Below are 25,172 nucleotides of genomic sequence, written 5' to 3'. Positions count from 1 at the left end.
TTTTCCTCTTTTTTCCTTGCAATATTGCGCGAAAAAAAAAAATGAAATATGTGTAAATGTAATTAGCATTCATAATATATGCTTAAGTGTGTACTCATATCATATATATATATATATACATACGTACTTGCATGAATAAATATTTTTAATGTTATAAATATCACACACTCAATATGCGTTTTGTGCTAAGAATTATGTGCTGCGCAAAAAAGTTTTCGTAAACTAATTTTTGTATATTAATATAATTTTCTATATTTCTTTACATTCAAAATAAAAAAAAAAGGATGAAAAAAATTATTCCACAATCATTATTACATGTAAAGCTATTATGTTTGAAAACATAAGGGGTGTAAAGTAGAAGAAGGGGAAAATAAGAAAAAAATATACATATATTATTGTTACACTTTCAAATAATTAAATAAAACAAAAAAAATATAGAAAAAAAAAAAAAATCTCCAATAAACACACTATTATGTTTCTAATGTTATCTCTATATGCTTCATATAAAGTATCATTTTAGGAATTCAATTTCTATAAAAATATAATTTTTTCTGTAAGAAATTATCAAGGGTTACACATAAAATTTATAAACTATTAAACAAAAAATTAAGGTTAAATCATTTTTGGCACAAATACATATATACGTAGAAAATGCGTTACAAACAACGCGCTGTTTTTTTTGTGCTAATTTTGTCACATTTTGATATTTTTTTGGTTCCACTTTTTTTGTAATAATCTATATTTTTTAAGCGTCAGATGTTAAGTGTGTAATATTCCTTTATTTTTTCTTCCATGTATTATTCGTTTTCCCTTTAAAACTTACATATACGACATTGTTTTGTAGTTGTCCAAATTAAGCATTCTCAATATTTTATGTTATTTTTTCCTTACTGTTCCATTTACTCATAAAAATGGAAGCATTGTGATATTTGAATTTGCAAAGATTGGTACACGCATAAATACGTATATATGTAGGTATATTTGTATGTTTGCACTTATATATGTATGTATGCACATATTCGTATATATATATATATATATATATATATATATATATACATGTACATATAAATCAGATTGTAAGAAAGTGAACTCCTCCCCCAAACAATCAAACATTTAAAAAATGATTTTTTTCATAAAAAATTAATATTAGCTCATTTATAACAAACAAAATTTTAAATCTGCAGATTGCCAAAATAAAATATAAATACAATAAACAAAACAAAGTTAAAATGTTTTCATCTAAAATAACAATCCTATATATATTATAAAATTGTTTTACTTAATTATTATAATGGTATACAAAAAAATTGCTTTTATCTTTTTTTACTTTTAACAATTATTCATTTTTTATTTTTTAGGGAACTTATCCATTTATAATACTGTTTTTTTTTTTTTTTTATATATACATTTATATATATATATATATATATATATATATATATATATATATATATTTATTTATTTATTTATTTTTTTAATTGAACATATTTTGCAAATTAGGGTAGTAGTGCTATATATTCAGGATAAGTGGAATCAATTTTTGTTACTTTTTTTTTTTTTTTTTCTTTTTTATCTTTTCCTTCTTATTTTAATTTATTTCATCTGAATGCGCAGATACTGAGGAATTTCTTTATCTTTAAAAAAAATGTGCGAATTACTTGTGAGGCACAAAAATATATTATAGAATATTAACATATAAAGGGGGGAGGGAAAAACAAAAATGCGTTATTATAGCATAATCTTAAATTTTCCGAAATTGTTAAATTGAGGCGGGTGTTTTAACTTGTATACATTTAATACATAGTTAAACATGTTTGTTTTTTTTACTATATATTAACAAAAAAAAAAGATAAAGGAGAGTTTGTTTCTGTCTAAATATATAGTAATTATCAATAAAAGGAATTATGTCCAAATAGCATTCCACATAAAAGCAACAAACAGCACTTTTCGCGGACGAACAAATGTGAACGAATAATATATTTATATAGAAAGAGGAAAAATAAAGATAGCAAATTGGTGAAAGCTATATATATTAACCTTGTTTTTTTCATGTTTTTTTTTTTTGCCTTTTGTAACATATTAAAAATTTAGAATAATTTAATTTTTATTATTTCTCGTAATATAATATGTATTTATATATATATGTATACAGTGATTAGCAAGGAATAATAACCAAAAAATTTTAAATTCTTTTAAAAAAATGTAGTAGGAATTTTTCACTAATTTAACTGACATATTTTGATATTTTTCACCTATGAATTATATTTTATTTTATTGATAATACATTATTTGGGTGTGTTTTACATATTCTTAAAAGAAAAAAATGAATTATCATAAAATTTTAGGTACAAAAAAAAAAAAAAAAGAAAAAGAAAAGCAATTAAATACATGCATAATTGTAAACATAAGATTGTAATAACTAGAAATTTAAGGGATTTTTATTCTATTATATGTTACATAGAAAGAGCGTAAAATATTATGTAGTGTAAGGATTAGCCTAATTAGAACTACAGTATATATATATTTATATATTCATTTATTTACACTTATTTAATATAATCTTATTATTATAGGTGTAACAAAAAATGCCTGTAAGAAAACAATACGTGAAGCATACTTAAAAAAAGTAAAATTATATCATCCTGATATAAACAAAAGTTCAGATGCTACATCAAAATTTAAACAGATTCAAGAAGCATATCAGGCCTTACATAATGACGATTACTCACGTAATTACAATATTTTGTGGAATTGCACATTTTTCATTTTTCATCTTACAATAGTTAGCTAAGAAGTGTATGTTTCTATATAAATATCAACATAACATGTACACATAACATGCCATTCATCTCTACAACCTGTACATAACCCCTTAATAGAAAAATCATACCACAGTGAGAACCCATATAGCAAAAGCAACAAACCAGAAGAGACAAAGAATAAACAAAATTACAACTATTCTGACGATTTTTCTGATTTTCAGAGATCATTTTACGAGGATGTTCGTAAAATGAGAGAAAATGAAAGAAAGGAATATCATAGAGTAATAAAATAGAGTATTTTGTTTTTTCATCATTTTTCTATTTTGTTAATCAGTCTATTTTTTTATTCATTCATTTATTATATATTCATTTTTTCATATACTTATTCATTCGTTTATATACTTATATATGTATGTATTTAATTTTGTTTTCATTTATCTTATTTTTTTTTTATTGTCAGAGATACTCATATAATAATTACGGTTACTCCATGAATGATATTTTCAATAAACACCCGAGGGAGTATTTTTACATAAACCTAATTTTTAAGTTATTTCCTTTATTTGTTGTCCCTCTTTTATTTCTGTTTGTTGTTTATAAGGAGTACATGTAATAAGAAAAAAGAAAAAAATAATAATGCGGACATAAGCAAATCTAGTTTATATAACTTTTGCATATACGAATATGTATATTTATGTATGTATGTATGTATGTATATATTTATTTATTTATTTATTTTGTTTGTTTGTTTGTTTATCTATTTATCTCTTTTTGTTATTATTTTTTTTTTCATGGTATAACGATTCTTTGTTTCAAAAACACGATGTATTGTTTCTATTTTTGCACAACAAAAGTTACCGTACACGTTTTTTATATTTAACAGTTTGAAGAGCCATTTTAAAGAGAAGCCCATACTTATATATGATTCGTATGGTAACTCATATAAAAAATAAAATAAAATATTCACTTGACTGTAGAAATCAAGCATAATCCTTCTTTCATACTGTTTTGTTTGTCTTATTAAAACATAAATTTATACAACTTTTCATATCTGCAAAAATTTGTTATGATAGGAAGAGCTTTTTTGGTAGACAATCATGGAAGAAAATTTAGGTCAGGAATTTATTACGAAATTTTGTTTTATTAAATTGGGCATAATATAAGTATATTTCTTTTTAACAACGAATTATTGTCATATACAATTTTTTCTTTTTTTTTTTTTATTACAGAGCTTCCGAATTCGATAAATATTAGGAACATATATATGTATAATTATAATTATTGTAAAAAAACTCTTTTTTTAGTAGGGATAACTCTATTGCACTTTTGTTTTTTTCTTTTTTTTTTTTATCATTTATACATGTGCATTAATTTTTGAATAAACACATGTTGTTCGTTAATTTTTAGTTGCATTACACAGATCTTTTAAATTATATATTTTATCTGGTTAATTTTTAATATTAGACGTTTTTTATTGTTTGAATTGTTTGTATAATATTCCATTTCATTTTTGTGTATACTCCTAATTAGACAAAATGTTGTAAATTTATATAATGTTACTACATATTCATTTCTACATTATCTTATTAAAATAGTTGTAGTTAAGAAAAAGATATTTATATGCACTATTTTCTAATTAATGATTTTATATATATATATATATATATATATATTTTTTTTTTTTTTTTTTTTTTTTCTGTTCTAATATAATACGTGGCTTTCATTGAGTATACTGCTTTCGTGAATTCTTAATTTAATGTTTATTACGTTTTTATTTTCACTCATTTGTTGTGTACATAAGTATATTATTTTTATTATTATCATTTGCGGTTATACTACAAAGAAAACACGTAGAACAAATGAAACTACATGAAAAATTTTTAAAATACAGTTTTAAATACCTTAATTTTATCATATATATATATATATATGTGCGTGTAAATTATATGTTTATACGTCTTTTATGAGAACATCCAGTTAATATTTTATAATTTATTTTATTCCATTTTTTTTTTTTTTTTTTGTGTTTCTAGTATTAATCTAAATAAACTTTTCCACATGGGACTTTTATTGAATAATGAGATATGGCATCAACCTATTTTTTTTTTTTTTTTGTATGTGTTTTTGGTATTTATATATATAAACTTTTGCTCATCAAGCTTTTTATTAAAATAAAGATATGTGACATAGTTTTATTTTATTTTTTTTATTTTTTTTTTCTTGTTTTGTTTTTGTTAATTATGTAACTGCTTTTACTATAATTTTTTTTATGTTTTTTCTAAATTGTGGGAGTTGTTTTCTGGTTCATATGAATCTCTTTCACAGAACATTTTATGCAGAATAAATGTGTATTTATAATTATATATATATATATATATATATATATATATTTATTTATTTATAAGTAGTAATTAAGCGAGTTGTTACGAACCGTTTTAAAAAAAGTTATGAACAAGCAAGGTAAAAAGGTTTTCAATAATAGGCCCATTATGTACAGGTAATTTTTTTTTTTTTTTTTTTCTATATTAAAAAAGGAATAATAGAAATAGACAATGAATAGAAAGCATGAAGAGAGCATAATTACAAAATAGGTATTATATATTTTTTCAGTGATGGTGTAAAGTATGAATATTTATAACGACGTGTAATGTAGAATTAAATTTTTTCATTAAAAATAGTCTGATATTAAAAGATGCAACACAGAAAACTATTTGTAAAATAAACAACGTGTTTGTTTGTGGATGAATAGCACATAAATTAGTAAAAATAATTAACACATAATTATGTGCACATACTTGCACATTCCTGCATATTAAAAGAATATTAAAAAGAATAATATGGCATAGTACGAGTATTAATAGAGGTATATATATACATACGCATTTATCACTAATAAAAGAAGCTTTAGGAAAAATTAAAATAGTAGACTGTCAGTAATTTTTCTCATTATCCTTTTCTCATATACTGTGGTAATTTTAACTTCTTTAAATTATGACAGTTAATAAAAATTCACCAAAAATATGAAAAAAATGTATGAACATTTTTTTTTTTTTTTTAAAGCTATATGAAACATTGCACACAAGCTAAAATTATATAATATTAAGAAAAAAAAAAAAAGAAAAAAAAAGCTTAATATTTAGATTTTACCTGATCTTTGTTTAAATATGTTATTTAAAAATAAGGAAAAGCAAAAAAGAAAAAATTGATAAAACTATAAAATAATAAAATGATAAAGTGATAAAATGATAAAATGACAGAATGACAGAATAAGAAAGGAACTTTCCATTGTTAATGGTTTTATGTATCAATAATTATAATATGAAGAAAAATCTTTTTTTTTTCATCTTTTTTGAAAAGGATTACTTCTGTAGAACACCCCTAAAATATATTTTTTATAAAAATTATTTTGCAGATTTAATATATAAATTAATGTACCAATGAATTTTTTTTTATAGAGATAAAAATATATTAAGTTTATTTAATTAGTATATTTTCTTTCATCAACACGTATAAACGTATACGCGCGCGTATACATATATATATATATATGTATATATATACACGTATACACCTTCATTGTTAGAACGAAACTGTTGTTTCAACACATTCTACAAAGAACTCTTGAAATAAAAAACTATATTTTTTATCTAAAAAAATGATTAATTATTTATTTGTTTATTAAAAACCGAAACCGTTATATTTTTACTCTTGTCTGTTGTCAAAAATTAATATACGTAAACCACAAAAAAGAAAAAAAAAAATTAATAAATAAATAAATATATATATATATATATACTAATTCATGGAAAATTATAAAAATTTAATGGTAGTTATTTATAAAAAATTTTACACAAATACCACGTTTTTATATTTAAGTATATCAGGTTATGTCTTATTAATAATTTTAAAAATTAATTCTGTTGTTATCACTTATAACTTTTTGTCTTTTTTATTATGAATTGTAAAACAGTCGTATTTTTCTGATGCTTATGACGAATATAATTAGTTAACGTACATTTATTACAATTTTATTTTATTTTTTTGTTTTTTTTGTTTCTTATTATGTTCAAGTTTCTATTTTTATCTTTGTTTTTGTGATCTACCTTGACCATTTTGTTTCATAAACTATATTTTGTTTTGTTTTGTTTGTGACACATATTGATCTTATTTTATGATCTATGTTATGAGTTATATGATGTGTGCATATATACTATATATTATGCGTTTTATGGTGTATGCTGTATATTATATATTAAGCTTTTTATGTTATATATAATATTCTTTTTGTTTATGCATTTATGTGTTTATCTTCGATTATGTAAAACATGTGATTTATTTCACATAACATAACTCAAGAAAATGCTCCACGTTTAATTAAATGATGATTTATACTTTACATTGATAAACATATCAGCGAATCAACTTCCTAAATTATCATAAATATTCGGGATAAAACTATGAAGGACGTAAATGCGCAAAATATATATACGCAAAATGTAAATGTGCAAAACGTAAATATGCAAAAGTACTATTTCGATAAGATTAAGGAAAATATTAAACAAATAAAGAAGTCTCAAAATGCCAATTTATTACAAAATATTAATGAGGGAAATATTAACCTACATAATAACTATATTTCAAATACGATTGATACAAAGCAGAATAACCAAAATGAGGCAAAACATATTTTTGTTAAAGATATGCAAACTAATGGAAGTATAGAATGTGATCAAAATTTAAGAATAAAAAAGGATTTAGAAGAAAAAAAAAAATATCTAATATATTATAACTACAACTGTAAGGAAAATATTAATGATTATGAGAATAACTATAATATCTACAAGAATTATTTTAATAAAAATCAACCCATGGATCAACCATATATTATGTCAAATAATAGTGTTATTCAAAATAATGTTAATAAAGAAAATATACCACGGAATGGAACTTCAAAGAATAGCAAAAATAAATTCACTTCAGGTGTTATTGGTAACAGTTTAAACAACATCACAATAGAAAAAAATACTAACTTCAATGATATGGGAGACACTCATTGGTTTTATAACTCCTGTTTTAACACTGCCAAACTAATAAAGTACCAAGGGGAAAAAAGAACAGCAAGTAACATGTATTACGAGAAAGAGCCAGTAAATAATACATGCTATGAAAAAAAGTCAGTGAGTAATACATGTTACAAAACGAAGACATATAGTAGTAAACCTTATGCAACGAAGTCGGTGAGTAGTACACGTTATGGAACGAATCCAATGAGTGGCACACGTTACGCAACAAATCCAACTATTAATATGTCCCATGAAAAAAAGTCAGAAGGAAACTGTTACAAAATAAACTTAAATGCGATTAATAATAAGATAATTGGTAAAAACAAAAATATTCTTAAAGATTGTTTCGATCAAGAACTAAATTTGAATAATAATTTTTCTTTTCAAAATTCTTTAAGAAATAAAAGTGATAGACTTTTTTTTTATACAAATTATGCAAGTCCCAAAGGGCAGGTTGCTGAAAGAAATTACGAAGAATATGGTGAAGATATTATTAACAAAAAGTGCGTTAATAATCAGTTAGATAAAAAAAATAAAGTATATATGGATAATATTAGTAATGAAAATGTTATTAATTTAAGCTATTCTAAAGGTAATACACATAGCCAAGGTATATTCCATGATTTGTCTCGTAAAAATGATATAAAAGATAACAATGTTAACAATACCAATTTCAGAATGGTGAAACGTGAAAATAGCATATGTTTATTCGGGGAGGGAAATAATAATACCATAGGAGAAAATAGCATAACGTCAAATAACTGTAAAATGACCAGAAAAAAAGTAATGAACTCTGAAAGAGACAATAATGACATCAGCTTACAGAGGTATAGTAATAAAGAAAAAGACAACTTAAATGAGACTATACACATGAAAACTAATACATTTGTAATTAATTCTGATGAAGAACGTATAAGAGAAACAGCTATAACACAGTATATTCTGCATTCAAAGGAGGGTGGGTGTGATAACATGGCAGTTATGTTACCAAGAACAGACACTTTGATGATGAAAAAACACGATGAAAATAATGGCGATAATAATACCATCACAAAATGTGAATATGATGCAATGAACTCATATCGATTAATAGACAACCTGAGGATGGGAAAAGGTAAAACATCTTCAGATGGATCAAATTTATTTCCAATTTCACAGCCATATAGTCATTTATTAAATCGTGAAAAAGCCAATTCGCATAACTCGTACATAATTTTTAAAAAAAATAAATGTGAAAAATATAAAAAGGAAAATTTTATTAAAGAAAATGATTTATCCGAAAGAACAGCAAGTCTTAGTACTAGTAAGCATGACCTAAAAAATGAGGAAGAAAAAAATATACTAGAAAATAATAGTTTCTTTTTGAGTTCATTCCAAAAGGTAAAAAAACTTAAGAACGATTTATCATTTCAAGGAAATATAAAAGAACGAATTGTTAGTAACATAGATAAGGAGGATAAGACGGATAGGATTGATAGGACTGATAAAACTGGTAAGTCAAATAATAACATTAATTTATTACCCGAACAAGCATCAAACTGTACATCAATAAAGGATAATAGTAAAAATGAAACTTATGAGGAAAAGAAAAACGAATATGATGATTTAGGGAAAGAAAATAATACTCTGAATGAAGAAGAAATACGTCCTTTTAAGAATGAAGTCACAAATATATGTAATGTTAAAAAATGCGAAACATATTCATATCACAGGGATGGTGATATAAAAATAGGAAATACGCAAGAGGGCGCTATTCTGTTATCACAAGAACAATCCTATAACCAAATAAAAAAAAACATAGAAGAGGAAAATATGCATAGTAATAATTTCAGTCATATCAGTATTAATAAACGAAAATTTGAAAAAGGAAAGAAAAAGGATAACAGGAATGCACAAAGTTATACAAGTGAAAAGGTAGATAAACCGAAGACATTAATTTATAAGGAATCAAATCAGGATAATGTTAAGAAGAATCATATATGCAGCCATATGAATAATGAAGTACAAATAAAAGATATAAATGTACAATTAAGTCACATTTCAAATGAACAGATAGGGGTAAAAAAGGAAGATGCAAAATTTTTGGGAATAGACGAAAGGATAATACAAGAAGGAACATCCACGAATAGAAAGAAAATATATTCTCCCAAGGAAATGGATGCTGGTAAAGTGGACGCACTGGTGACAATGGGAAAAGAAAACCTAGAGAATAGTTTGAAATTGGAAGAATCAGATGTAGGTGATTGTGGTGGAATTGTAGCAGAGAGGAAATTTACATATATAAAGGACGATAATATGTGTATAGATGAGCGAAATAGATTAGAAAAGGAATTGGAATTATATTTTAAAAAGGAAGGATACTTAGTAGTCTCTTCTGACTCGTTTTCTAGTGAAGAACCAGAGGATTACGAAAGAGGTTATGTGCATTTGAAGGATAGAATTAAATACCATTCTTTCACCTTTTCTGATAAATATAACAGTACAAATTATAACAATAATAATGATGATAATAAAATATCAATTAATACGGGATGCTGTAAACTAGAGAATTATTACGTCTCCTCAAGTAGTGTAAACATTTTTGACGATAAGGAAATCAAGGAAGTTTTCGATGAAGTGACTATAAACAGAAGTAGAAAAAATAGTTTCTGCTTAAGCAAGGAGGTATTTGATATAAGGAAAAGTTTGAAGAGAAGAATGGATTGTTTAAGAAACGAAATAAATGATTTTGGATTATCATATAAGAGAGTTGGTATATTTGGCACGAACTCTAACCGCGCAAGTGGTAGTAGTAGTCGTAGTTGTAATAAAAATGATTGTGATTACAAAGACAATGCACTTGAGAAAAAGAAGAAAAGAAAGATAAGTAAAAATAAAAATAATAATAATAATAAAATAATACAGAAAAGGAAGCAGAAAAAGAAACAGGCAAAGAAACAGGCAAAGAAACAGGCAAAGAAACAGGCAAAGAAACAGGCAAAGAAACAGGCAAAGAAGCAGACAAAGAAACAAAAAAAACTCGACATCATGCATTTTTTGTTTTCGAAAAATACGAATTTAATATTCACGCATTTATTGAAAATTAATAAAGAAAGAGAGGAAAACACATGTGAAAATCAACTTGAAGATAAGCTAAAGAAGAAGTTTACCTCTATAATGCTTCCCAATTCTGAAAAGGAAAGAAATCTAATAGATAAAATTATTTATTGTCTTGACCCATCTTACGTAAATAATACTTTGGATGAAAAATTAAAATGGAAACAGAAAATGAGATATATGCAAGAAAAATTTCTTGAATCGATATTATGCATATCTTACCCGAACGATTTATGGAACGAAAAAATGTTTGAGGCATATCTTAATTCTTTAAACTTAAACTCCTTGTTAGATGATACTTTTATAAAATATGAAAAGGATCTAACTATTAATTTATTTCATCATGAAGAGGAAATCTTTTCAGATGCAGGAAATATTGGAGAGGGTGGATTTGGAGTTGTAACCAAAATGAGATTTTTAACCTGTCCACAATCTTATGCTATCAAGAAAATATCAAAAGATCATATAATAAAATCTCAAGCAGCTGGGCAAGCGTATTTAGAAGCTAAATATCATTCTGTATTGAGTCACGTAAATATAATTAAAATGTATGGATGTATGCAGGACGATGAGTATGTATATCATGTACTAGAATACTGTTCTAAAGGAAGTATTTATTCTATATCAAAAAATTTTAGACGAAGAATAATTCCAGATGAACTAGCATATAAATATTTTTGTCATGTTGTTAATGGTTTATATTACTTAAATCAAATGGGTATATTTCACCGTGATATAAAAATGGAGAATGTACTAGTAGATTATAAGGACAATGCTAAGTTATCAGATTTCGGTTTGTCTGCTATGATCTTAGGTACTAAAAGCCATTCTTCTTTATGTGGGACACTTGTTTATTTTTCTCCCGAAATAGCAAGTGGAGAAGGATATGATTGGAGATCTGATATTTGGTCTTTAGGTGTTTTATTATATGAAATGTTAGTAGGGGATGTCCCTTTTGATGGTACAAAAAGTCAAATTGTAGAATCCATTTTTTCATGTAATTTAAAATTTCCTGACTTTGTTAATCCATTAGCTAGAAATTTAATTAAAAAAGCGTTGGTAGTAGATGTAAATAAAAGAATCAAATTATGTGATATATCAGAAGACCCATGGATGCAAGAAATGTGGAAATTAACTTTTCAGAAGGAGTTAGTAAAGAATGAAAATATTAATTCGTGTTGGGTAGACAAAAGAGATGATTTTAATTTTATAAGTACTTTGATTAAGACACAGTGTTTTTCTAGAAGAAGTTTAAATTCCTCTTTAAATTATTACGCTACTGGAAATAGAAGTAAATTAGACAAAGATGATCATGAAAATAATAGCGAGAATATCGATTCATTAATTTTAGAAACACAACAAAGGTTGGCAGATTATTTAGAAGTAGAAAATTTTTACACCAATGAAGAAAATGCTTCCAGTTCGGATGATCTTAGTTCACGTGAATCCGATGTTTTTATTTCTCAACTAAGTGATTCGTCTGTAAATAGAAATTGGAATGAATTAGCGGAGTCATACGAAAAAGTGGGCAAACTAGAACATAAGGGAAAGTGGAGAATGGGATTTTTAAAGGAAAAGTATGAGGATCCCCAATACGTGTCTAAAGGTGCAGAGAAGGAGGAAAACTATAAAAGGGAGGAAACTACCCCTTTAAAAATAGATGAAAGGAAAGATTTGGGAAATGTGAAAATAGTCGAAGAAAAATGTACAGTAAGTAACGAGAGTGCCATATTGGGGCATAGCGAGAGTGACAAAATGTTATCCCGAAATGAAGACATATTTAATAAGGATAAATATGATAATCATTCTGAGGAAAATGAAAATTTCAACATTGCAAATGAATCTTTTTATTGCACTTCTAAAATTATGGGTGATATGGTACAAGCAAACAGTGGACGGTCTACATCTAAGACGAACGCTGGTTGTCGCGATTCTGTTGTGGGTTCTGTTAGTGGTAATAGAAATGACAGTGGTGGTAGCATTAGAAGTAGTAGAAGTAGCAATGACAGTAGCAGTGAAAGGGATAATAAACTGAGCCTAAAAAACTTCATAGACGAAAAGGCCCATTCAGTAATTATAACAGAAGAAAGAAAAAAGAGCTGTTCTGCCATCAGTTTAGAAGCAGACACGAAGGAATATGAAGACGCTTGCATTGTTTACAACGAGATGAAGAAAAATGAAAGAAAGTCAAATATTAATATGCTAAAGGAAGAAGTATTATGTGAAAAAATTTTAAACAAAAAAGGGGATCACATCCTTGATAATACTGTAAATGTAAAGTTAGATGATGTTGATATGCAGTCAGAAACATTAAAAAAAAATGATGACAAGTTATCTGAAAGCGAAAATGAATATCGTTCTTGTGATAAGTATGATTTATGTAAAAATTGTTCTACATTAAATTTATCTCTACATATGGACACGTTAGAAAATGGTAGTAAAATACCTTGCGAAGGAGAAAATATGAATACTCGAAGTGAATATTTTACAATTGTAGAAGTAACAACAAGTGTAGGTGCTGGTGAGGATGTAATATTTAACAGCGCGGTGGATGTTTATAAAGGTAATAAGGGAGAACATAAGCAAAATGATAAAATTGATGAAATTGGCAAAGTTGAGCAAATTGGCCAAATTGACAAGGTTAGCGAAATTAATGAAATCTTGGGAGTAATAAAAAGCGGAGAAAATAATGATAACAAGAATATTAATAACACATCCATCGAAGGGAACTATAAATTAAGTCAAAAAACTGAAGGATTTAACAAAGTAGACAAATCCTATATACCAATTTATGTTATTAAGGAAAAGAAAAAAGAATTATTAAGTAAAAATAGTTCTAACAAAATAAACCTAGAACTGAAAGACAGATCCTTACATAAGAAGACGACTAATGATTGGCATTTAAGGAACAGCGACAAGGAAAAATTTGAAGTTATAGGGGAAAACAGTAATGAACTGTTAAATGACAAAACTTTGCATCATATGAATAAATCTACAGAAGAAGAAGTGATAAATAAAAAAAATAGGATTAGCTTCAGAAATAGCGGCGATATTGGAGGCGGAAGAGATCATACCAATTACATCATTAAAAACATAAGAAATATTCACAAAAACGCAAAGAAATTTGACCAAATTGAAGGAGAATCTGGGGATTTAGAAGGGATGCAAGCAAGAAGGATCAAGGACAAATCTACGTATAATTTAGAAAAAATGAGACGAAGAACTCTGGAGGAAAACAATTGTTTTAAAGGAAAGAATAAAGACGACTTAATTGACAGAAGCGTAGATACAATTTTAATAAAAATGAATTCTGGAAAATTTTATAGTAAAGAAAAGCTTGTTACAGGAAGAGATAATTGCAAAGGGAGTGCATTAAAAAAGAAGAGAAAAGAAATAGTTACTGAAAGTAAGGAAAATATTAATGATAAAACATATTATACTGAAGATAGTATACGCAATAATGTGTACAATTTAGATGGGGGAAGTTTGTATGATAAGTATATACAAAAAATAAATAAATTATATCTAAATATAAAAAATAAAAAACTTCTGTATGATATTGAAAATAGGAAAAGTGTAACAAGTGAAGACAATTATATACTAAGTAGTAAGGATCGTTTGAATGTTCAAAGTGGAAAAAATATGGATGAAAAGGTTAGAAGCGTCAATGAAAATAATAGCAAAAGGGACAGTAGGGATAGTAGGAATAGCGGGGATAGTAGGGATACTGAATTTAAGAGTTACACAAGGAATGTCAATGGTAAGACAAATAGCACGATTAAATTTGATAAAAAACTTACAGATGTAAATTTTCAAAATATGGTATATAGGACGAGATTCAATAGTATAAGTAATTCTTCTCATGATGCGTGTGAATATAAGTTGTATCGAAGTAAGGATTTCTTATATAATAATAAGAGCATGTCAAAAATGAGGAAGAATGTATATTCTAACGTGTGTGATGAAAAACTTTTAGATGATAAACTAGTTAATATTGAAAAAGGAGTAACGAATGAACAGAATTATTTCATGAATAAATACAAAAAGGAGAAAACATTTTTGGAGTTAAAACAGGAAATTGTTAATGTTAGTCCTGTAAATGCCAAAACGAGGATAACCCCGGATTTTATTACACCGAATAAGAAAACAATTAATTCGAGCAGTATTGCTAATGTGGGTTCCTTGGTGAATGACAAGGATGGTAATATAAGCGGTGGTAGTAGTAGCACTGGTAGTAGCAATAGTGATAATAACAGCATTGGTAATAGCAAAGGTGGTGATAGTGATTGTGACAATGATCATAATAAAGGGGGAAATAAATTATTCCATGTTAGCGGGAATACATTAAGTTCCTCTAATTCGGATAATTCGAGTGACAGATATCTTTGCAAAGAATACAAGAGAAATAGAACAGCTGAATTGGGATATAAAAATTTTTTAAAACGAATAAGGAATGATTACAAGGATCCAAAGAACTGCATGAGTAGTTATGAAGACACTGTAGGTAAGATGGACATTACATATAGTATTCATAAAAAAGATAAATATCAAAAGGATAATGCACATAATAATAAAATAATAAAAGATGATGAAAAAAGCACAGATCCTTTTGGAGTACTAGCTTTTAATAACAAGGTAACTTTTATGGCTCTACAAAGTTCAAATGATATAGGAGATTTATATTATGACCATGAATGTATGAAGGTAAATAAGAAGAAGGGTAATATATCTTTACATTCGAAGAAGGATATGTCTTATAAAATATCAAATATACAATTAAGGTCAATAACTCAGAAAAATAAATTAAATAATGTTCTAACCGAGGAGGTAGAAAAAGGTGGAAGTAAATTATATAAAAAAGGAATTCTTCAAAAAACTGCATGTAAAACAAATGTGAAAAAAAGTCTAACTAACAGAAGTTTATCTGAAGTTGCATTTAATGTAGGAAATGGATGTAAGAATATTTCTAAGGTGAACAGCAATGTGCATATTAACAAAGGTGTCTTTAAAATATCAAAATATGGTAATGTGTGCAATAACAGTATAGGTAGAAATAGAAGGGGTGTCAGCGCCAGCAGTATTGCGACTACCCCTAAAAGGGGTGGTAGTAACACGGATACTGCTAAAAGGGGTGGTAGTAACACGGATACTGCTAAAAAAGGTGGTAGTTATACTGAAACGGCTAAAAGGGGTAATATTAACACGGCTACCACTAAAAGGGGTAGTAGTTACACTTCTACAGTTAGAAGTAGTAGTAATAGGATAGCTGCTAAAAGTAATGGTAGCATACTCACCGCCAATAGAGCTGGCAGTAGCACTTCTACCGCTAGAAGAGATGGTAGTAACATTTCTACAGCTAAAAGAGATGGCAGTAGCACTTCTACTGCAAGAAGAGATGGCAGTAACATTTATACAGCTAAAAGAGATGGAAGTAACAGTTCTACATCTAGAAGAGTTGGCAGTAACATTTATACAGCTAAAAGAGATGGAAGTAACAGTTCTACATCTAGAAGAGTTGGCAGTAACATTTATACAGCTAAAAGAGATGGAAGTAACAGTTCTACATCTAGAAGAGATGGCAGTAACATTTATACAGCTAAAAGAGATGGAAGTAACAGTTCTACATCTAAAAGAGATGGCAATAACATTAGTAGCACTCAAAAAGATTGTAGTAGCAGGCCGACTGCTAACAACACTTGCAATAAAAAGACTTCCCCATTCGTGAGTAAAAGAATTACTTCATTGAAAACTAGCCTTGCTATGAAACCTTTTGCTTCAGAAAAGAAATTGGATGAACAGAACAGTACTATGACAAGAAATGATGGAGGAGTACATAAGAAGTATACAGAAGGTAGCATGTTAACCAGGTTACCAAAATATAATATTGTCAATAATGTTTCAAAAATTTTTAAAGATATAAAAGAAGAGAGTAAATTAAATGAAGCTGATCAAAGAGGAAAAGTTAATGGTGGAATGGGGGAAATTCATGCTGAGAAGAAGGATATGTTTTGTACATTAAAAAAGACAGTTTCAAGTAAAGGTATGAATGGTATCATATTACTCAACAGAAGGAAGGGCGAACTAGATAAAGAAAATAGAAATAATATTAAAAATGATAGTAATAATAAAAATGATAGTAATAATAAAAATGATAGTAATAATAAAAATGATAGTAGTAATAAAAATGATAGTAATAATAAAAATGATAGTAATAATAAAAATGATAGTAATAATAAAAATGATAATAATAATAAAAATGATAGTAATAATAAAAATGATAGTAATAATAAAATTGATAGTAATAATAAAATGATAATAATAATAAAAATGATAGTAATAATAAAAATGATAGTAATAATAAAATTGATAGTAATAATAAAAATGATAGTAATAATAAAAATGATAGTAGTAATAATAATAATAGAAATAAAAATAGTAATAAAATTAGTAATAAAAATGATAATAAGAATAAAAAACCATGGGATGACAGAATCATGAGACAAGGTAAAATAGTTTCACCGAGACAGAAGAAAAATGTTCACGTGAGCGAAAAAAAAAATTTGAACATGGAAAGATCTAATAGTTTACAGTTAAGTAAAAATAATAAGAGAGATAATAGTAGGGATATAGTAGGAAGCCCTTTAAATAAAAAGGATATTAAAGGAATAATATCAAATGGAACAGATGATGTAAAGGGTAAAACTGGACAAGATAATGAAAATATTTGCTTATCGAATGAAAACATTACTAATTTAGATACGAACTTCCTAGACACATCAGATGCACAAAGTATCACTTTACAGGATGAGGGTAAGAGTGGTGAGGATATTTTACAAGGTAACAGAAAAATAATACTCACAAATAATATAAAGAACTCAAAAATCAAACAATACCTAAAAAGTAAAATAGAAAAGATAAAAAAAGAGAAGGAATATTCAGTACTAAGTAAAGTACAAACAGTACGTCAGCAGGAGAACAAACAAGAAATTATGTACTCAGATTTGTATAATGAAAAATATCATTCTATTTTATGCCAAAATAAAAAAATGTTTTGTAACACCAAGAACGATAAGGTCATAAATTCAAGAGTGACGAGCCCCAAAGTTACGAGCCCCAAAGTTACGATCCCCAAAGTTATGAGCCCCAAAGTTACGAACCCAAAATTGACGAACCCAAAGGTGACGAGCGCAAAGGTGATAAGTCCAAAGGTGATGAACTCAAAGGAGGGAAAAAGATCAGTAAGTGAAATTTCTCTAAAATGTGGTATAGAGCAAATTATTAACAAACAAAATAATGAGCCCAAAATGAAAAAAAATTACATATTGTCTAGGAATACCCAAAAATGTGAAAATGAGACCATTTTACAAACATACTGTACTAAAAACGTAAAGACAAAAGAATTATTGGCTAGGAGTAAAAGTGAAACAACTAAGCATATCCGTTTTGTTCCTACGGATGGAAAATTATTGATCTCTTATAATTCGATGGATAAAATGGGGAAACGTGATGATAATGAAGAATTACAAATTAATGACTGTATAAGGGGTGAAGTGCTAAATGAAGGAAGTAAAGTGGAAAAAGAAAAACTAAGGCACAAGGATGTGAGTAGTCCTGCTAATGAGCATAAACATGACGGTAAATGTGCAAGTAACTATAGCTGTAACTGTGAAGATAACTGTGACTGTAAGTGTGGAGGAAAATGGGGCAGTAAATGCGGAGGTAGTAGCAAACGGGACATAGTGTACACAAATATACCGTTTTACAAAAGTGTAAACGTTTTGAATATTAAAAGTAAGGTAGACACAATTATATGCAAAAAATCAAAGGATATAACAGATAAAAAATGTGGCGAAAATAATGAGATAGCTAGAAATGTAAATACGTTTGAAACGTCAAGTAGAATTTTAGAAAGTAAAAATAGGTACTCAAATAATAAGTATTCTACTTCGCCAAGTGGTGAATTAAAAAACAAAAATAGTTTGATTACCAATTTTGAGTATAAGAAATCAAATAACGTTACTTCGAAAAGACAAAATTCTGTACCATTAGATACAAAATTTCATATATCTAAGTGTATTGTTACTAGTAGTAAAAAAGAGTATAGTAAAGATTTATTAGGGCAAAAAGGGTCAGTTAAGAAAAATGAAAATTCATTTTTTAAGATAACATGTGATGAAGAATTACAAAATAAGCTCTTAAATTTGAATAAGAAAAATGTGTACAACAGTATAGGAAAAGGAGAACAGGACAATATTAATGAAAAGTACGACAGTAACATACACAATAATAATAAGTATAAGATCAACTCTGATGTTAATGAGTATGATGAAATGGCTTACTTTGAAGAAGGTGCTACTGTTGATGATAATCCTAAAATTAATTCTAGCTATATCTACGCTGGTGATAACAGGAGCAGAGAAATTAACGACAAATATGATATGTATTGCGGTAAGAAAAACAACTGTAGTAACATAGAAGACTTAAGGAAACTAAGTAATACAGATTGTGATGATCCTTTTAATTTTGATAAAAACAATAATAAGCATTTATATGAACTTTTTAAGAAATATTTCATGTGCATAAGAAAAGAAATGAAAGGGGAATTGAAGGCAAGTTTATCTAATACATTTGATGAAAAGGAATTAAATATTATTGAACAATACATTTTGAATCATCTTTCTTTTAACAATTTGGGATGTGTCACTTCTAGTTCTGATAAAACAGAAAGGGTTCAACAGGTTAGCAGCGTTGATATAGTTAAGGCAAGTGAAGAGATAATGAAAAATGATACATTATGTAATAAATTGATGAATATGGAACCAGAGAATTATTTTGATGTGAAATCGAGTTTTCCGCATATACAAAACGGTAATACAATGTTTGTGAATGAGAAACAAAAATTTCGTTTAACTAATTTAAAAAAAAGTAACATGTGTATTATTGATGTGTGCATGAATCATCATAATAGAAATATTAAGAAGAATATTATGCAAAATTATCAAAATATATATGATACGAAAACGAAAGCGAAAATGAAACCGTATTTTAAAACTAGTACTAATAATGATGCTTCTTCGTGTAATATTGTATTACCCTGTTCACCTATATCTACATTTTTGAATAAGGATAAAAAGGAGGCCATAATGAAAATGTATGAGGGTAATAGTGTAACCAAGGTTTCTCGAGTAAGTAATACGAGAGAAATAGAAGAAGAACAAAAATGTGAAGGGGGTCCTACCAATAAGTGCAATGACGGCAGAAATGGTAGCGGTATTAATGGCAGTTTTAATAAATGCATAGATTCAAGCACGTTATTAAAACAAAGAAATGTAAAAAAATGTTCAGGTAATTATAGTGAGAAAAATTGCAAAGTATATTCTTGCATAGCAAATAACGAAGTATATAATGTGGCAAAAAAAAATTGTTTCCTAAGGAACGAAAAAAATATTAGGTATATTCATCATAAAAATGTGGAAAAAGAAAACGCTAGATCCTATACGGCCAATTATCATACAAAGAAAAGTGTTTATAACAAACCTGATATAGATAATTTAAATAAAGGGGAGCAGGTGGTTGTTTCTAAATCATCATCCAACTGTATTAATGGCGACTTTGTAAAAAGAAAAAATAGCTCAAGTATAGAAAATTCTGGAAATGTACCTGATAATAACGTGTTAGGATGTTTATTATACAATAGCTGCTCCAATAAAAAACAGGTAAAAAGTGGTAACAACAATGGTGAGGGAGACAGGAATAGCGATAATGGGCATGTGAGTGATAGGAACTGCAGTGATAGGAATAATAACTATTATTATAGAAAATGTACTTATGCCGAAAAAACAACTAACCCGCCATACCCTCACCGTCAAATTAGAAATGTTAGATGTATGTCTAACAGTACAATGGATAATAAAACATATTGTGTGAAGAAATTGTTAAACTGTAATGACAAAGGAATTAATGTAGTTATTAGAAAGGCAGAAAAAACTCATAAGATGCAATTTGACGACAATGAATTAACAGAAATAAAAATGTCTTTAAATGAACGCGCAAAAAACATATTTGCAAACCCAGCATTACCTATTACACAAAATAATCGAAATTAATTTAAAATGAATTATAGAAAAAAGTAGGAGAACAATTTTTTTTTTTCTAATATATTTATTTGGGAGATCTTTAATTTTTAAGTTCATAATTTAAAATATGCGTGGAAAAAAAAAAAAAAAAATTATTTGTATGTAATTTATGTACAACTTACGTATGATTTTAATTTTTTCGTTTTTCCGTTTTGTTTTTATGTATTGAAATATTTATTATTATTCCTACAGCATCAAATTATATTATGTGTATGTATATATATGAAGGTATATTTTACTTTCCTTTTTGCTAATCTTAAAGAAGTAAAATGAAAATGACAAACACGGTTAAAATCATTTGTGTCTAATTAAATTTTATGTAACTGTTCACTGTGTTTTGCTATTTTGTTTTTCTGCTATTTCGTTCTTGCGCTTTTTCGTTTTTCCGCTTTTCCGTTTTTCTGTTTTATCCTTAGAAAAATATCACTTTATTAAAATTTTCGTATTCATTATCAATATATTGGAAAAAGATATAAGCGTTGATTAAATTACATTAATTCGTAGAGAACTTTACTATAACATCTTTTAGAAATATTTAATTTATAAACATACATTGATTTAAAATTATATATAAACTCAAAAACGGGTAAAAACAGAGAAGGAATAATACCCTCCACCTCATCTTTTATTCTTTTTAAAACGGCTAATGCGGTAACATCGTTTAATAACAGATGGATGTGTTCATTGTAAATGAACTGCAAATCTTCAATGCCATTTAATAGGAAATATTAAATAAAAGGACGTAAAAATTAATTGTTTACGCTTCATTAATATTATTATTCCACATTTCGTCATATTATGTAAGGCTTATCATGATGTACAATGTTTGCACTAGGATAAAATTCACATTGGTTATTCATTAATTTAACTCTTACATTGTATTATTTTATATTTTATCATTTAGCTTAATTTTGTTATACTTCTTTTTACATTTTTTTACTTCTTTTTACGTATTTTTATTTTGTTATTATCGCTGTTTTTTCTATTTTTCAGTTGACGCTTTAATTCGTAAGAGAAAAATCGAAATCAGCGCACAATAGCATATTATCAAAATGAAGATATAATAATGACGTATTTTGGCTCACCCCTTTCTTCTATTTTCTAATATACATACTGAATGGTAATTATTTTATAATTATTATGTTTTACATGCTAACATATAAAGTGCCTTACTGACGATTATTATAAGTGCAATTTTAAGAAATATAATACTGAGGTGTTTATTCGTACACATTTTAAAATTTATTAGTTATAAAAGGGTACAATATTAAACTTAAAAATCTTGGATGTTATGTATATATATATATATACATATATATATGTATGTGTTAAATGCTGTATATGCATAAAAATAATATACGTGTAAATATGTGCCATATTAAAGGATTGAATTGTAAGATAGAAATGGGTTCCACATATAAACACACATATATATATGCAAATACATATGAATATACGCACATTTTAACGAATTAATTTAACAAGAATCACCCATCTGGTTGTGTACATGTAGGAATATAAGGATAATAAAATACTGTTAATTATTTTCTTTAAAGTAAGCGTGCTCTAAAGCTTCTTTGGCAGATATTCTTTTATTCGGGTCAAGCTTTAACATTTTTGAGAGTAAGTCTATTCCTGTTTCGTCTAGTCCTTTTAACTACAAAAAATAAGTGAAGGTTGGTGTGAAATGTTGGGGAAAAAATATTCTGTATATAGCGTGCATCTTGAGTATATATAGATGGTGAATTCATATATATGATTACACTAGTTGCATATTATGTAAAGATATAATAACAATATAAATATATATATATACATATATTTATGTTTTATTTTATTTTATTTTATTTTTTGTGTTACAAATGATTCCCATGGCAGGGGTTCATAAACGGTAAAATTCGGGTCATACTTGGGAAGTTCAATCACGTTTGGCCAATTTTGTGGATTTGGCGTACCTAAAATTCTAAATATTCTCATTAACTGATCAGTTTCAGATACTCCTGGAAAAATCGGTCTACCATTTACCATCTCAGCAAATATACATCCAACACTCCACATATCAATTGGAGTTGAATATTTTTTTGATCCCATTAAAACATCCGGTGCTCTATACCATAATGTTACTACTTCGTGTGTGTATTTTCTCACAGGTATCCCAAAGACTCTGCATATATTTAATTACGCATATGTGCATAATTACATGTACATACGTATATGCAAACATATATACAAACAGGCATATATACGTACATGCCCGTTTATGCACACTTAAGGAAACATTTCTCCAATGTAAAAGCATTATTGGATAGAATTACATTTTTTACCCTTCTCTTTATATACGAAAAGGGTATGTAAGTATGTGTGTACATATGTATGTATATATATATTTATATATATATATATATCCATTTGTATGTTGGACAAGAAATATGAACAGTAAACCAGTTAAAAATTACGTAATAATTTAAGTTAACCATTATAGGGGTTACCTGGCAAGTCCAAAATCTGCAATCTTTAATTCCCCTTCTCTATTTATTAACAAATTTTGAGGTTTCAAATCACGGTGCAAAACTCTATGTTCATGGCAATAAGCTACACCATTTAGCAGTTGTAGCAAAAATGATTTCGCCGTTATTGTTTCAAGCCCCCCTACAAATATGATATTTTAATATTTGTTAGGAGGTTCATGTTAAGGTAATATGTGTGTATTAACATTGGACATTATGTATAAAAGGAAAATTATAATGTCTGGAAGGGTAATGTATCTGCAAAGTATTTTTTTTTTTTTTTTTTTATCAATTTATCACCATCACAAACATCTAGAAGTTTTTTAAGATCTTGATCGAGATGCTCAAAAACTAATATTAGTCTTTTTTTTGTGTGTATGACATCATACAGCTTAACTATATTTGAATGTTTTAATTCTTTTAAAATGCTAATTTCCCTTATAGCTACATACGAAATAGGAAATTATAGCGATTGTATATAAATGCATATGCATGTGTTTATAATAATATGTAGTAGGTAAAAGAAGGCTGTCTAAGAATTTGGTATTATTTATAAATGTACAACAAATTTGGTTTTATATTATATATATTTACATATAAATACATACATACGAACATAAATTTATACAAATATACGTAAATACAAACATAAATATATAGAAACATAAATATATACATATATTCATACTTATATATATGTACGCATATATGTGTAAGTAAAACAATCCAAAATTAAGATCACATTGTAAAGATAACTGTATGTTAACCTGTTGAAGGAATCCCTTCATCTTCCTTTTCTAATCTTATTTTTTTTAATGCAAATGTTTCACCATAATTATTTTGAGCTTTGTAAACCACACCATATGTACCTTCCCCAATTTTTTCCAAGCCATGATATTTTTCCATTTTTCGTTTACAAGTAAAAATCACAAATATTGTGCTTTTACTCTTAAATATGTTCTATACATACATTATCATTGCATAAAATATAAAAAAATTAAAACAATGCCTTTCTAATAAAAAAAATATATATAAAGAAAAACTTATTGCATTGTAATACATCCGAGCACGAAAATTAAATAAAACAAACCAATATATTTTCCTACATTTTTTTTATTTTCTTCCTATTTTTTTTTTTTTTTTGACTATGCTATGTTATTTAGTCAGAACTTAAAATAAAATATATATTTACACACAAATATGTAACGAATTATTTAAATGATATTTTTTTCTTTTTTTTCTTTTTTTTCTTTTTTTTCTTTTTTCTTTTTCTTCTTTTTCTTCTTTTTCTTTTTTTTTTTTTCTTTTTCTTCTTTTTCTTATTTTTTTTTTTGCCACATCTTTTTCATAAAAAAACCCATAAATTTTTTTTTTTTTAAATATTTTTACTAGCTAAAATTCAAAATTAATAAAGTTCCCAATAAAATTTATGAACTGTTCATAAACATAATTTTCACAAGTTAATACTCACAATGTAATATTACAATAATCATGAAACTTTCATGTTATATATATATATAGGTACATATACAATCATATAAATATATATATATTAATAAAACTACTCATAACGACAAAATAATGTAAAATTTTTCTAAGCAAGAT

At 26.6% G+C, this 25,172-nt stretch overlaps 3 protein-coding genes across 3 annotated transcripts; 2 read left to right on the top strand and 1 right to left on the bottom strand.

Moving 5' to 3' along the window:
* Positions 1–2,326: 2,326 nt before the first annotated feature.
* Positions 2,327–4,019, top strand: PmUG01_11029300 (DnaJ protein, putative; the record flags this gene model as incomplete). Its single annotated transcript, XM_029005943.1, has 7 exons — positions 2,327–2,348; positions 2,577–2,732; positions 2,883–3,046; positions 3,226–3,374; positions 3,649–3,698; positions 3,839–3,878; positions 3,995–4,019. The coding sequence occupies 7 exons, from the start codon at positions 2,327–2,329 to the stop codon at positions 4,017–4,019; spliced, it is 606 nt and encodes a 201-aa protein (XP_028862482.1).
* Positions 4,020–7,222: 3,203 nt separating this feature from the next.
* ARK3 (serine/threonine protein kinase, putative) lies at positions 7,223–21,030 on the top strand (the record flags this gene model as incomplete). The annotated part of the gene is given in 2 exon segments (XM_029005942.1): positions 7,223–17,413; positions 17,428–21,030. 2 exon segments carry the CDS (start codon positions 7,223–7,225, stop codon positions 21,028–21,030), a joined length of 13,794 nt encoding a protein of 4,597 aa, XP_028862481.1.
* Positions 21,031–22,597: 1,567 nt separating this feature from the next.
* On the bottom strand, positions 22,598–24,473 carry PK5 (protein kinase 5, putative; the record flags this gene model as incomplete). The annotated part of the gene is made up of 5 exons (XM_029005941.1): positions 22,598–22,717; positions 22,921–23,224; positions 23,550–23,709; positions 23,868–24,011; positions 24,335–24,473. The coding sequence occupies 5 exons, from the start codon at positions 24,471–24,473 to the stop codon at positions 22,598–22,600; spliced, it is 867 nt and encodes a 288-aa protein (XP_028862480.1).
* Positions 24,474–25,172: the final 699 nt, after the last annotated feature.

The sequence above is a fragment of the Plasmodium malariae genome (assembly GCF_900090045.1).
Source record: "Plasmodium malariae genome assembly, chromosome: 11".
NCBI lineage: Eukaryota > Apicomplexa > Aconoidasida > Haemosporida > Plasmodiidae > Plasmodium > Plasmodium malariae.
The sequence above is the reverse complement of the archived record's forward strand: the minus strand, read 5'-3'. Positions and strand labels throughout refer to the sequence as shown.